The sequence below is a fragment of the Myiozetetes cayanensis genome, unplaced genomic scaffold (assembly GCF_022539395.1).
Source record: "Myiozetetes cayanensis isolate MyiCay16 unplaced genomic scaffold, myiCay2020 scf3, whole genome shotgun sequence".
Taxonomy (NCBI): Eukaryota; Metazoa; Chordata; class Aves; order Passeriformes; family Tyrannidae; genus Myiozetetes; species Myiozetetes cayanensis.
In genome coordinates this window covers 36517020-36532310 of record NW_026087521.1, presented here as the reverse complement: position 1 = coordinate 36532310, position 15291 = coordinate 36517020, and the positions used below count along the sequence as shown (strand labels likewise).

Below are 15291 nucleotides of genomic sequence, written 5' to 3'. Positions count from 1 at the left end.
TGGCATGCAAGCAGTCTGCCCTCCACTTCACTCCCAAGGTCACTTCTGCTCTGCCAACATTTGTCCAACTGAGGAACAACATATGGAGTCTTGAGAAACGAACTTGCCTCTCTTACTGGGCAGAATGGCTATTTATTGATGATTTAAGTGCTTTCCTCCAGGTCGTAGATGAGTCACTACCTTGTCAAGAGGTAAAGCACATTGGTTTAAGAGGTTTAGTGGAAAGCAATTCTTTCCTATTCAAAAAAACATACCTCTGTTCCTGCCAGTGTAAAATCTGACTCACCTTAAGCCATTGTACCCTATCTTAATATATCTACTCAGAGAAATACACTAGTTATTCATTCAGTGTTTAATAGCACTACCTGGCTCTGGTGAAGCACTGCTTATTAGCAGATCTCAGAAGTGCTCTGTAAGACATTTGATTCCAATATTCTGCTAATGAAAGGGAAACTGTGGCACACCATAGTGAAATCATTTGCCAAAGATCACCCAGTATGCTCCTTGAATAACCTATGACACAGCTGAAGCTTCCTCAGACTCAGCACTGTGCCTCCACTGCTATAGGAAAGGAAGGTAGAACATACTGGCTACTCCAGGGAAATTAAGTGCATGTAGTGCCCTTTTTTGCATAGTGCTCTTGGGGAAAGGCATGCTCCTGGGCAATGAGCCAACAGTGACTGAAGGGATGGAAGTTTATGCTCTTTCTTTCCCTGAAGAAACTTCACACTCGCAGCATGGTAACATAACAAAAATTAGGGGAAAAACTCCTTTATATGTAAGCTGAACATGTCTTTGAAATCTACAAAATTCAGACACAGTTCAGGTATTCAGTTTAATTTTCTCCATGCCATCATAAAATAATGTGATTGAAACTTGACCTCAGATTAGTTGTAACTAATTTTTAAAGACTCCCTCCTCTGGCATCACTACAGATCACAATTACTGTACTTGTGACTACAGTTACTTTAGTCCTTTAGACTTCCCTTACAGTCAATGGGCTGCACTTTATTTAATCTTAAAGCAGACCTCAGATCAGAAAAAGCACCATCTCTTGTAATTCACACCAAAAGTAGCCTTGACTGACTATCTCATATGTACACATCTGCACTGCAGACATCTAAAGTGCACTGTCCAAAAAGACCATACAGAGACTGGTTCCCCACTTTGTGCAGGGAAGAGAATTTCTGAATTATGAAGATACAAAACTGGTGTGACACCATCCTTTTGTATATACACAGACAAATAACATGTATTTTGCTTTATTCTACATGCCATACTTTAATATAAGAAGACCAGCAAAGATACGTGTTCAACAGAAGGCCCTGGAGAGAGGGTAGAGTGCTTGCTAGCTGCAAGTGGCTCTATACCGAGCAGACAGCAAAGAAAAGCACTTGAAATAAAGAATTGGTGAAGAAGTTGCAGTGAAGGGAACAAGATAAAAATAAGCAAACCAGCACATAAGGTTATGCAGAAGGTAGCAGGTACAGACAAGGGGCCGCATATGAAGAGATATGAATAAGCTGGAAACTCATTCACCATTATTCTTTGAAGAACCAAAAATTATGTCAGTATTCTAAAAAGCTCTCAAGAGAGAAAAATACCAGCAACAAAACAGAAAGCATCAACTACAGGTCACCCTTGTAAGGGCAAAAGAACTGATTATTTTGTAAATGTGTTTGAGTGGGCGAAGGAAGAGAGATCATAAAAGGCTGACTCAGAAAAAGCATATAGTTCTTTCATCCTCCTTCCCACCAAAACTTTTCATTTTTTTCGTGTAAGATCAACTTCTATTTCTTTTTGTTTGTTCTTTTGTTGTTTTTGTTTTAACCATAGGACTGAGATTCATCTGAGTACAATCGCATATATTGTAGCTAACTGATACTTACGTTTGCAGACAGCTGAGCCAGCTGTGTAGACCCCCTTTAAAGGCAAATGGAGACAGGAGCAAGCACTTCAGTTCATCCTGATTCACCTTATCCACAGACATGCATCTAAAACAGGACTGATGAATTTCACCCTAAAGATGCCTGTTTGGCACACCACTGATGATAAAGGGAGGTGAGAGGACTACTCAATTACAGGACTCTACAGAGCGAACATCTCAAGTGAGATGATATGAATCCCTCTGAACATATTTCATCCTGTAACTTACAAAGTAACATTAGAAAACATGGAAGAGGAAGTAGTGGAAAAACACCTCCTTGAGTCTGCAAAGTCTGAGATACCATCTTGCAGGCTTACCTATCAATTTATCTCACATAACATCAAATATCAATCATACCAATTGCACAGACCTCAATTCATTTCTTCTTCACTGAATGTCCACCTAAGCATCCTTCTTTAAGAATTAAAGCTGTTTAATTTAGTTCAGAATGATCCTTTTTGTGACACAAAAACTAAAATCAGGAAATATCCTGGTATGAAAAACACCACTGTGGTATCCAAGGTGTAAGCAGGGAGTGAGATGCTGAGGAGAGGACCATTGGACTACCAACAAAAATTACATAACTGAAATTCTAAAAAAGAAATTTAATATGTTAATTTTCCACAAAACCTTCACACATCCATTTTGCTTTTTCTTCTCTCATTAAAAAACCAAAACCAAAACCAATATTGAATACAGGTGATTTATTAACTCTCTTCTATTGTACAGCAGTCAGTTCAAAATCAGACTTGATTAATATGTAAGAGTACCACTTCTTTTTCAAATACAGTGGGACACAAATAGAAGATCTACTGTTATTTTTCTGTGTGTTGATATACCTGCAATTCAAGATAAGGTTACTTTCTCTCTAGCTAAAGGAAATGTGAATTACTCTATCCTCTGCCTCAATTACACTAAATATTATTTGTATTGTTAGAAGTATTATTATCAACAGTAAGTTCGTATAATCATATTCATCTTCATTGATTAAAACAAGACTCAGACCACATACAGGCATTCACAAAGACATCATTCCTTCATAAAGACCTCCTGATTTAAGATGAGAATCACTATACAAAGTTTCACGGCTACTAGTATATACCTGATATATACCAATACTGGGGGGGTTTTAATGAATCAGTCACAGTACACACATTAAACAGTTCTCTCCTTAAACTATTTACCCTGAGCTATAGGCGAGGAGCCTTGTCAAAGACTTCTTTTAAAATCCTGTGTCTACTGACTCCACCTCAAGAACTACCTGATTAGTAAGACAGAATTTTTCTTTGCAGCTTATAGGTTAGATTTTTTCTTTAAAATGCTGAATATATTTTTACAGTTCTCTCTCAAATAGAAGTCTAAGGATATTCACAATCAAATAGGTTCTTGAGTAAATGAGTATCACTTCATTTCAGTTCAAAGTTCCAGATTTCATACATTATTCTTTATTTCTCAAAATCGTGGATAATTCTGTGAGTCTAAGTTCATTTCAAATATCAGAAGATCATGTAAACAAGCACTCATACAAAGAGTGCACATTTGCACTTCAATTTTGTAATGTGAACATGAGCCAAAAAGTAATATCCAAGTCACGTTTTTCAAAATAATCATTCTTTGTTGGTACCAAGCAACCACAGCTGGATGCCCCATGAAATTTAGCTTATTGACAAAAACACAGCATGAATTAAAAGTCAGAGAATAATGTACATCAAACATGTAACAAAAATGCGACATTTAAAAAAGGATTTGTACATAAAAAAAACAAACTAAAATGAAATCTGTTGAATCTTGGAGATACTTAACAGAGAAAATACATTTTGACTAAGCAGACACCAAATAGTGTATATATATGTAAGTGAACTATTTAAAAACTTGGTCAACTGATCTGCTCTGTTACAACACATGCAGTGCACTGAGCTAACTGAATTGTTACCCTCAGCATCATAAAGAAGAGGATAAAGAGATGTGTGAAGTCAGATTGTAATGTCTGTTGAGCGGCTGGTCTGACCTTACACAAATCAACACGCATTCCCTAGTTCTCCTGTAGGAACAACTGAAAACTGGGTGACCACTTTCAAACTCAGGTGTTACACTTCAGCTGCACTTCCTTAAGCAAACATACTCATCATCTATTCTTACTTTTTTCATTTTCTCTCAGAGGAAGAAGTCCAGTCATTCCTCATCTCCCATTCAGAAGGTTATACTGAAATGTATTTTATTTTCTTACCTTTGTCATCTAAACAGTATTTCACGGTACATGGCCTTACTCTGATGGTTGTGGAACAACAGTGTCCTCTTCATGACATCAGTTAAAACATGATACTGTGGCAGGCTCCTGAGACACCTTTGCTAAAGTACTTCTATGGAGTTGTAAGAGCAGAGATAATTGCAAAAGCTTCTCTGGAATTCTTTAGCTGTCTCTATCAAAAATATTACATCTCTGAGAACTGCAGAAGTACTCACTGAGAAATTCTTTTCAGGGAATTAATTAGATTGTATCATGAGTCACCAGCATTAAATTCCTCTTTCATTTTCAGAAACCTAACACTGTAATACAACAGCGCAGCTCTTTTCTAGATTTTCCAATGGCACCAACAAATATTACAAGAAAAAAAATGAAGCTTAATGAATGTAAATTTGATAAGTGTGAATGCTTCTTTATTTGATTAGGATAACAGAACGTATTTATTTAAATGAGTAAAACACATGCCTATGATTTCCTCCCTGTGGCAGAAATGAAAAAGGTTAAAATAAATTCCTAGAGGCTTTCCCTTTGGAAAACTCACATAAAAGCCTTAAGAAGTAAGGAAGGAGATAGGTAGATGCAGGTGATGCAGCATACTAGTACAAAATGTCACAATATGAGACTATCCTGAGAGTCTTAGTCCAGGCCATTGTTTAGTGACACACTGAAGTACCTTAAGCACACAAGCAACCACACTTAAATTCCACAGCCTACACAGATAAAATTGAACAAGTAAATATGTACTTAGCTAAACGTGTGTCTGACCGGTTTCCCTGCACTTGGTAATAAATTGTTAAAAAGGGAATATATTCATTAAAAGGAGCCCAAACAAAACCATCCCTAACTGATTTTAACAATACAGACCAGAAAAAAAAATCAGTCATTTAATTCATCTTCTTTACTTTTTAAAGCAATAGAATTTCCAATTGATACTTGTTTATCAAGCAGTGCACACTTACAAATTAACATGCTGCTTATACTCAGCAATAAAAACAAGATATACTTTAATAAAGAAAGTAAGCTTACACTATTTTTAAAACTTTATTAACAGCATGGGTAAGCCAGTATCTTTAAAATCAGCAAATACACCTACAAACCTGTAATACACTGTCCTAAATCCTCAAAGATTCATAAAGAGATTTTATGTTGGCTTTATAGAATAAAAGGCCATTTATCTGATGCCAAAACACCACTGAAAAAGCAACATTATATTCAAGGACAGCTTTCACTTGAAAATCATAATCATTTTCTATTCTGACAAACACAGCTGTTCTAAGGCTGGATAATACCAAAATGGTCAGATGGTAAGATGGCTTTGGTGAAATGCCTGTCTTAGACATAAATTCCGTCGCAAATTTTAGGAACATGACACAAAGAACGAAATTTAGGGGTAAATAACCATAACTAATCATGCTTTTCAGGTGGATATTGTCACATCATTTTCCTTGAATAATAAAATGTTAGCTGTCATCCAGACAAAATGCTATCAGGACTCGATTTACAACAGTTTTATTTACCACCACCACCAGAATCTCTCTTACATGTTCTGACACCAATGACAAGAACAAAGGCACATCATACTTTCTCATTAACTGCTTTTATATGGAAATCTTGAAAAAATAATAATTTTTTTAGATCACTAAATACCACATAAGAATCTCAATTCATTTACCTAAGACTGATTTGCAACTGACTATAACTAAACCTGTAATTCTACTTTCTCTCTTTTAATGCCTCCTTTAAGCTTCATAAATTATTTGGTACTTAAACATATGTTTAAAAACAAAGAGCAACAACAACAAAACAGTGTGCCAGAGGTTATTCCAGAGAGTTTCCTCTTGAACAGAAGTCCTGCAGGATCCTATTTTGGTCAAAATATTGACCATATTCTTACATCAAGTTTTTTGTTCCTTTTACTTTATCTCATCGTCTCCACTTCATTTTCTATTTTTAATTCTTACAATTTGTTCCAAGTTACTTCACCACTTGTAATTGTTGCTCTTCTTTTACTGATCTAAACTAGGATGTGTGTCAGCAAAATCAGTCCTTGCCTTTACACAGGCATTGTTTTTTGGATTCCTTTGGGGGGGAACAGTACTACCTGTAACTTCCTGCTTTGCCCTTTGCTGAAAATCACAGAATCACAGAATATGCCATCTTGGAAGGGACCCACAAGGATCATTGAGTCCAACTCTTAGCCCTGCACAGCATCATCCCCACAAGTCACACCACGTGCCTGAGAATACCATCCAAATGCTTTGTGAACTCTGTCAGCCTTGGTGCTGTTATCACTGCCCTCGGGAGCCTGTTACAGTACCCAACCAAAGGGTGAAGAACCTCTTTCTAATATTCAGCCTAAGCCTTCCCTGACACAACTTCAGGCCATTCCTTGGGTCCTGTCACTGGTCACCTTAGAGAAGAGATCAGTGCCTGCCCCTCCTCTTCCCCTCACAAGGAACTTGTAGTCTGCTCTGTGGTCTCCCCTCAGTCTCCTCCAGGCTGAACGGACCAAGTGACCTCAGCCGCTCCTCACACGGCCTCCCCTCCAGATCCTTCACCATCTTCATTGACCTCCTTTGGAAACTCTCTAAGAGTTTAATATCTTTCTGTCATGGTTTTGCCCACCAGCCCAGTCCCTGGGGCTGAGAATGGTTTTGTCCAGGTGGATTTCTGGATAAAAAGCCAATCAAAACTCTCAGTAACGCCTTTGCCAATTACATATTTAAGAAAACGGAAGAGAAGGTTGTGGCACAGTTGAAATTAGAAGTGGCAGCCATGTAAAAGTGGCAGCAGGCCCTGAAGGGGGCCAGACCCCCTCCTCCCCTGGTCCTGGGCCGGGAGCAGGTGTGGCACTGAAGCCCCCCTTCTCTCATGTAAGAGAGTAAAGAAAAAAACTTTAGAGGACTGACTGCTTGGACAAGAATGCTGCAGAAGAATTCCGGCAAAGAGATAACGAAGTGTCCAAGGTCGAAGCTGGTAGCTGGAAGAGAGAGAGAAGTTCGAAGGGGGAGGCTTGCTTCTTCCCCCTTTCGCTCTCTCCCTTCAGTAGGGAAAAGACTGAAAAATGAAATCCCTGCTACCTTTAGAAGTTTGTTGGGGTGAGGAGACCCCCATGTGGTTCACAAAGGAGCTTGTGGATGTACAAGAAAGCCGAGACTTCATGAGAAAAGACTGAAATGAGGCAGAGTCCTGTTGAAGATTTATGACCCTGAGAGGGATGAAGCTTATGCCGGGGTGAGAATGGCTCAGGTAAGCTTGGGATCTCAGTGAGAGATCCATGCTGCTGGTGCTGGAGATTTGTGACCCTGAGAGAACCTACGCTGGAGCAAGAACGGCTCGGGTAGGGATGTTGGGATCCGTGTGTGGGATCCATGCTGCTGCTAAAGATTTGTGACCTTGAGAAAGAGGCTTATGCCAGAGTGAGAATGGCTCGGGTAAGCTTGAGATCCAAGTGAGGGATCCATGCTACACCCATGTCGGAGAGGTCTATCAAGGACTGTTCTCCCGTGGGGAGAGACCTCCACAGGAAAACAGGGGTGGACTTATAAGCCATTATCCTCTGTAATCCTGTGTGAAGATCCCTGGTAAGCAAGTGTCCCCTTGCAAGTCCATGGAAGAGAAAACCTTCAGGGCCTGGGTAACACCCAACCTTCGATCTTAGCCCAGGAGGGGGGTAGACCCAGCCCTGGAGGCCAACACAGAGTAAGAGAGAAAGAGAAAGAATTCCAGCTGCGATGAGAGTGCAGCAGAGTTATTGAAGAGACCTAGAGCTCCGAGAATGGAGAAAGAGACTACTTCTCCTCCTTGGACTGATAAAAGGGGGGAGAGGTACATCTGCAAATACATAATACTTATACTTAAGTAAAACTGTTGTAGATATAGTTCTTTAATTTTAGCTTGCTAGTAATAAATGTTCATATTATTTTCCCAAATCAGGTCTGTTTTGTCTGCATAAACCTTCTCTCAACTAATAGCAATTGTGTGGGGGGTGTGAAAGCAAACTGACCCAGAGCAAAACTACAGCATTTTTGGTGGAGAATGCGGGTAAGGACTGCTCAGAGAGGCAGTGGCCAGATCAAACCCCAACACTTTCTTATATTGTTGTGCCCAAAACTGCACACAATATTCAAGGTGAGGCTGCCCCAGTGCAGAGCAGAGCAGGACAATCACCTCCCTCAACCAGCTGGAGATGCTTTGTCTGATGCCCCCCAGGACACAGTTGGCCCTCCTGGCTGCCAGGGCACTGTTGACTCATATTCAACTTGCCATCAACCAGGACCCCCAGGTTTCTTTTCATAGCACTGCTTTCCAGCAACTTCATTTCCCAATCTGGGGGACAAACATCCAGGGTTGCCCCATTTCAGGTGCAGAATCCAGCAGTTTAATGAGCTCTTTAAATAAAATACTTCTATTAACATTTGTGCACCATCTTTATTTCCAATCAAACCCATATATAATTGTCCCTGGTGTGGGGAACGTAACACTCCTGAAGCACTGTCCACGTGTGGCTGCTTATATGTCACACATAGTGGTTTCTATATTTCTGCTTCAGAAAATAATATCTTAGCATATACTAAACAGCGTAAAAGGTTAATGACAGTTTTTCGTGCTTGAGTGAGGAAAGTGTGCAGATGTTGAAGAGAGGTATTTTAAGTACCTTGAAGCACCTGCCTAGCTTTATGTACTGGTACCCATCAGCTGAACTGGGACAGCCTGTATGCTTTAAGTAAGGTACTCTTGAGGCTGCTCTGAACTTGAACCTACAGGTTTCACTGATTGAGTTTCGATGACTTTCATATTGGAAGCAGTAACAACCTACAGCCTTTCATCTAAACAGAAAGACATTATTTTCATTACAAGATAGCTACTCTGTTACAATGCATTAGGAACAAATGGCTCCTGAAAGCACCTTCTGCAATCTGGGCACTGACCTGTTGCACTCACAAGTCATGGAAGAGAAATCAGCATCAGGCAAATGTGCACCCAGAAGTTAATGGCACTCACAGACAACATCACAGCTAAATTAAGGAGAACAAAAAGCTCTCCCTTTATACTGCAGTAAGAGAGTGGGTTCTAAAGCCACCTGTGTTGTATTTTAAGACTTTTAACTAACTGGATACTATCTTATGTTATTGATTTAACCAAGTGAAAAATTAAAAATAAAACCTATTTTACTATTTATACACTTTTTTTTTTTTTCCCCACTGTTAATGAGCTACTCTCACTCTTCTGTGGTCACTTCACAGATGCACATCATCACAATTTCATTGCACTCATGAATGCGTTTTCTTACAAACTAATATTTCTGGACAGAACACATGTTTGGAATGGGGGTTCTTCTTGTTTTATTTTTTTATTACAGTGCCAGTATCCTTCCTAGTGCCTGAGCAATGGAAGTAAAAAAGAATAGTTTTCAGAGAGCCTTTCTAGTGACTGCATTAGCCCTCCTGTTGTTCTACATTCTTGCAGAACACTCTATGCTGTAAATTTTCAGAAAGAATTACACTCAAAAGAGTGAGCAAGCCACTGCTTTCAATTTCTTAAATTCTCCTTTGCAAATACTGTTATTGCAATATACAGGAAGCTAAGCATTTTTCTTTGTGTAAACTTTTAGTTGAACAGATTTCCTAATGCAGAGTGTTGCTTTTGAAGGGAGGCAGGGAGCATGGTCTCTATCAGAAATATATCTTCGTTCCATCACTTTACATAGAAAGCAGAAAAAATCATTTTAAAAGAAGTGGTATAGAGTTAAGTAGGAAAATGAAATTATATATATAGGGGTTTAAGAAATAATTAATTATTTGCATTATAAAGTCAGAGCCAGTAACTGATCTCACTGCCGAGATTCACTTTGCTTACAGGAAGGGAAAAAAATTAATATTCTTCCCTATTCCAGTCATCTTCTTCCTTGTTTTGATTATTGTTCGTCACTTGCCAAGACATATTCTACTGGGGATACTTTTATAGTTGCACTCGATCATACTGGTCTTGTCTGCTCTGATTGCTGCCAGAATCTTCAACCAACACACTTCAAAGCATCCAGTAGGCTGATGGAAACAACTTTAGATATCTGGCTCTCTACAAGTCCTTTCATCCCTTCCCTTATCTGGCTGTGGCTGCTCATCTAGGGCTATGACTCCTTTAGTTCTGTCTGGGATCTCTCTCCCACACGCTGCTCTGGGTCTGGCTGCTCCCTTTGAGATGCAGCTGCCTTGTTTCTCCTTTTTATTACAGCTGGTTGTTCCTTGCTGATTATTGCTCCTCATGTTTTTCTTGCTGCACTCTATCTTCTGATGCTGCAGCTCTCCAGGGCTATGATTCCTGCTGTCAGTTATTTCTGGTGTGAAAAGGCTGTCACGCTTTTTGCTTTGATTTAACAATCCTCAGATCCACTCTTGTGTTCAACAGGCTATATTTTCTACTGCACTTGGGATATAAACACTTTTCCCGTCATTGTGGGAGGACACTATCTCACTTCCAGCTGCACTAGGAAGACATATCCCCTCTCTGATATAACTTGAGAGCCTTGAATCATCTACCAGTACTGATTATTAATGAACTATCACGACTTCACATTTTTCTCTCCGTATTTGTGGCCCTAATGGAGGATGACGTGCTCCTGAAGAATGACTAGTATGATCCTTTTAAAAGAGGCAAGCATTACCCTCAACAGCTTAAGTGGCACTCTGCTTACGGGATTACCTGAATGCCATTCTTCAGGGGTTTGTGTCATGAGATTTCTTAACATATGCAATCACCGAGGACAAGAAAGTGGAAATTAAAACTACATTCAACTCGGAGGCATTTAATTAGCACATTTTCAATGGTCATATCTTTAGTGTATAGAAAGAAAAAGAGGTATATCTTTAAAATGACGGCTGAGTGTCTAACAGAGATGGGCACTTTAATGGTGTCTAACTGATTTATGCCATCTTGATGACAGTAAAGACAATGAAATGATAATGACATTCTATGACTGTCATTTCACTGAACAAAAATTAGATGGGGAAAGTTTCATCATTTCAGTATCATGTAGAAAACTGTGAAAAGAGAAAAGAGATCACATGGACAAACCAAGGTCTCAGGAAGCACAAGACGAACATTTAAAATTAAAAAAAAAAAAAAAAGAAAATCTAAAAAAAAAATCCAAAATGTAGGGGAAAGATACTGCACAACGGTGGTATACTGTTTAAAAACATTTAAGACAGTTGAAAAGTCCTCAGTGATGATCCTGATTCAAAGTTTACTAGAGTCACCAGAAAAAAATTTCCAAGAACTTGATACTTTACAGCCATTTAAAAGATCAGTCAACAGACAACCAAAAAGTCATCCCAGAAACACCAGCAGTACTATCCCTTCCAGCAGGGCTCATTGTGTAAGGAGGGCTTTGAGGCACCTGAAAATATTCAAGCACCTGAAAATATTCAAGCACATACCTGACCAGGTGAAAACCCTCCGTATAATTTCACAGTTTGGATTTTATATTGGCAGACACTGGAGAGCTAGAAGAATAGGCAAATATTGTAGATATCCAATAAATGAGCTTAATTTCCATAGTTGAAATGTAAGCAATGCATGTATGCATACCAGGTTACATAGGAGTGAAACAATGTAAGATGTAAAATACCTTAAATTTGGTCTAATTTATCCTCAGACAGAAACAGTGTCAGGTGTTTGGTGGAAGGTACAGAAACAGTGAAAAAAGCAGCTACAAAGTCAAGTCAGGAAAGTTTCTTCCTATTAGATTTTGCTTGTGTCTAAACCAAAAGGATGAATGACTACAGAGACTAGTAAAAAGACAAACTATCAGACAGGAAAATGGGTGAAAGAGTGAGTATTTTAACCTCTTCACCTATGCAAGTATGTAAGTAAATTCTTCCATTGCTATTCCCCAAGGTGATATGCTAGATCTGGTAACTGGGTTCAAAGTTTACAGGATCATGACTTTCTATGAATGCATTCAGTGTCACCTAGGGTTCGGGAGGTGGCCATCAGAGAAGATGAGTGGAGATGCTGCTGTATCCACTGGTTATGGCTACTGTTACACTGAAAACGGAACAAGGACGCAAGACAGAGATTGTACTGTAATCTGCACAGACAAACCTATTAGCCTACATGAAATAGCTAACAGTACACAGATCTGTCCTACTGTCTTATTTTGTCATTTCAATGTAAATTAAAATTACTTAACATTTGCAAAGTGTTCATATGATGAAGTGTTAAGTATTAAACTGCATGATATTACTATTATCATATTAATTAGAAAAAATAATTAGTTTGAAATATTAAGATACTGATGTGAGATAAGCCAGGTTCATCAGCAAACATACGATTGAAACATTTAAACAATGAGAACATTCAGCAGGCTAAGAGCGGCAGACTATTACAACTTAATTGACCAAGAACGATGTTTTCAAAGCTAGCTAAGGGATTTTTGAAAATGTTACTTGGGCTGTTAAATGACTCCAGTATTTTAAAATCTTTCCCTAAGTATTTTTGGTTTGTATATTACATTGCAGACCTATTACATGGTCATGTACACACGCACACACACTCTTGCCCATTCTAAAAGGTGTAAGATCCTTATCCAGAGGATCAAGGTGAAGTTATTGCTGTCTAGGAATAACTGATGACTATAAGAGAGGATATGCCTCTTTTTTAGCCCAGAGTGAGCACTGGATAAACTGGAGGTTCAGTCACCATGTCAGTGCTATGCTGCTGATGTCTTGCTACACTCTGTTGTTAGGCAGCTAATGATGCAAAAGAAAAGATTATCAGACACAAAGGTGATGCCAAATGACTCTTGTCATTGGAGAGCTCCATATGGGAAGGCTGCAGGCAGTAGCAGAGAATAAGCATGTAGTATAATGGAAACCACCAGCTTTCAGGCCATAGGATAACAGCAAGCCCAGTCATGTGATGGAGGAGGGTAAAGTGTGCAGCCCTCTCACTCCTGCACAGATACTGTGCAGTCCAAAAACTGGCCAGAAGACTTTCTATTCATTGAAATACAATTGGAAATTGCCTGACTATAATACATATTCCTTTGCTAACCCAGAAGGCAGTTTCTCCATTCTCACTGTTCAGAAATGAGTTTTCACTAGAGGACAAAAAAATTCTCATGCATAGAAAAAAACAGAAAAAAAATTCAACTTTAGCCCTTGACAAGCTTTCTAGAGAGTTTCAATAGGTTAAAGACTACACATCCTTATGCTTTTTAAAGAATCCAGCACAATTCAGACAATGTCACAAAATAAATAGCAATAAGAAGCCCTAAATCTTCTTGCTGGATTCTGACAGCTTCTCAAGTTTATCTATACCATTTAATAACACTTGATATGTTGAATGGCTAAAATCACTACAATATATTCCAAACATATTCCATATAAATTGGTTTTCCAAGTAGTAGCCACTGCAGTGTATGTAGTTTTACCACAGTATTTGTTTTACAGATGGAACATGATCTTTTGATAGCTACTGACATATCTATATTATAAAGAGATAGATAAGTTTAATTAGTCTCACCTTTTTATAGGCAATCCAGTCAAACACCCTATCAATGTCTGTGGCTTGCTGCACCTCCTGGGATACTGGATGTGAACTGGCCAACCCATCCAGCAACATCACTTCATGTAGGACGTCCGTCAGAAATCTCTGCTTTTCCTGAAATATAGCATATGCAGTAGTATCATAGACAAATACACATTTACAGCAATACCGAAATGAAGCACAGTTATCAGAGACAGTTGACAAAAATCAGACCTTCTGGTTTGACTGTAAAACCACCATGACCTCCTACAATTAGAATAAGTATATGGAATAGGTTCAGACCATATATTTTGCTGCAATGAAACTTGACTGAAATTAAAGGAATCAAAATGTATCTGGAGGTGCAGACTGCAATGCTGATTATGACTTTTCATTCACAGTTAAAAAGGGTGGGGAGAGAGGCAAAATGGCAGAGTCTTTAATCACAAAAACAGATGCTACAAGGCATCGAGCTCATTGCATATGTAGGTATGAAAATGTTTGACAGAGGTAGGTAGATACAATTACTACTGCTTTATTTAGCCAAGTTTAAGTTACTTGTCTCTTAGTGCCTAGTTCACGTGGTAGACAGGGACAGGGGACAGGACAATGAACAGAGTTCACAGCAGTGTCACAGCAGATGCTTGAATTGTCTTTCATAATTCTCGTATAGAAATCCTTTCTCCTCAAGAGCTTGAGTCCTATACAAACTTTGTAACTTCCACTTGAAGGAAACTATTATTATCTCTCTTTACAAGTGGAAAAACAGCTGCATGTACAAGTTAAATGACATAGTCAAAGTCACATCAGAGGCAGGTGCAAACCCAAAATCATCCAACATACAAATTTGTTTCTATACCTTCTATAAATACGGATTGCAGATTGTATGTCAAAACTGCACCTATTTACTCTGGCAGCAGCATTAATGAAACATTCCTGTATACTCTATGAAGTGCACTGCACTCATTTTTACAGAACAAGTAGATGGGGTTTTTTCAGCTGAGAAATGACATGGCTTAAAAACTCCTCATACTACATTCATGTAGATGTTTGTAATCCAAAACACTGTGTCAAGAAGAGCTTCATTTATTTTCTTTTTCAAGTCACAAATAAATGCAAAGAGTTAATTAAAAACTATGGAAGGTTTAAAAAAGATTTTTTTTCACCTCGAAATGATGTATCTCAAACTTTATCTAAATTTTAACAGTTCCTGAATTAACGTCAACCATCATATAAAGAAACTCTAAGGAATGCTGCATTTTTTTCAAAAGCCACCTTGACGTCCTCAGATAAAATAACCACACAGTTGCATAATACATTCTATGTTTAATTTCTTGTGTGGTAAGATTTTGGTATCAATGTGTTAATTTAAGTTATTTTTGTAAGACAGCCAAAAAGCTCTTCCAGTGCTGATCCATCTGGAAATAAACCTTTATGTTAAAATTCATTAGAGCACAAGAAATGTACATTAGAGCACAAGAAATGTACCTTGAGCTGACTGTATATTCAGGTAATTAAAAACACAGGATGCAGGAAAGCCAATTACCTAACACACTCTTAGTGTTCTCAGTTGGCTGCATGAGGTAAGGTT

At 38.5% G+C, this 15291-nt stretch overlaps 1 protein-coding gene across 1 annotated transcript in view; it reads right to left on the bottom strand.

Moving 5' to 3' along the window:
• Positions 1-15291, bottom strand: part of TRHDE (thyrotropin releasing hormone degrading enzyme) — a 208960-nt gene that overhangs the window by 93903 nt on the left and 99766 nt on the right. The window contains exon 6 of the mRNA XM_050324389.1: positions 13698-13835. Within this exon, the coding sequence (XP_050180346.1) occupies positions 13698-13835 (138 nt within the window). The remainder of the gene's footprint in view (positions 1-13697; positions 13836-15291) is intronic.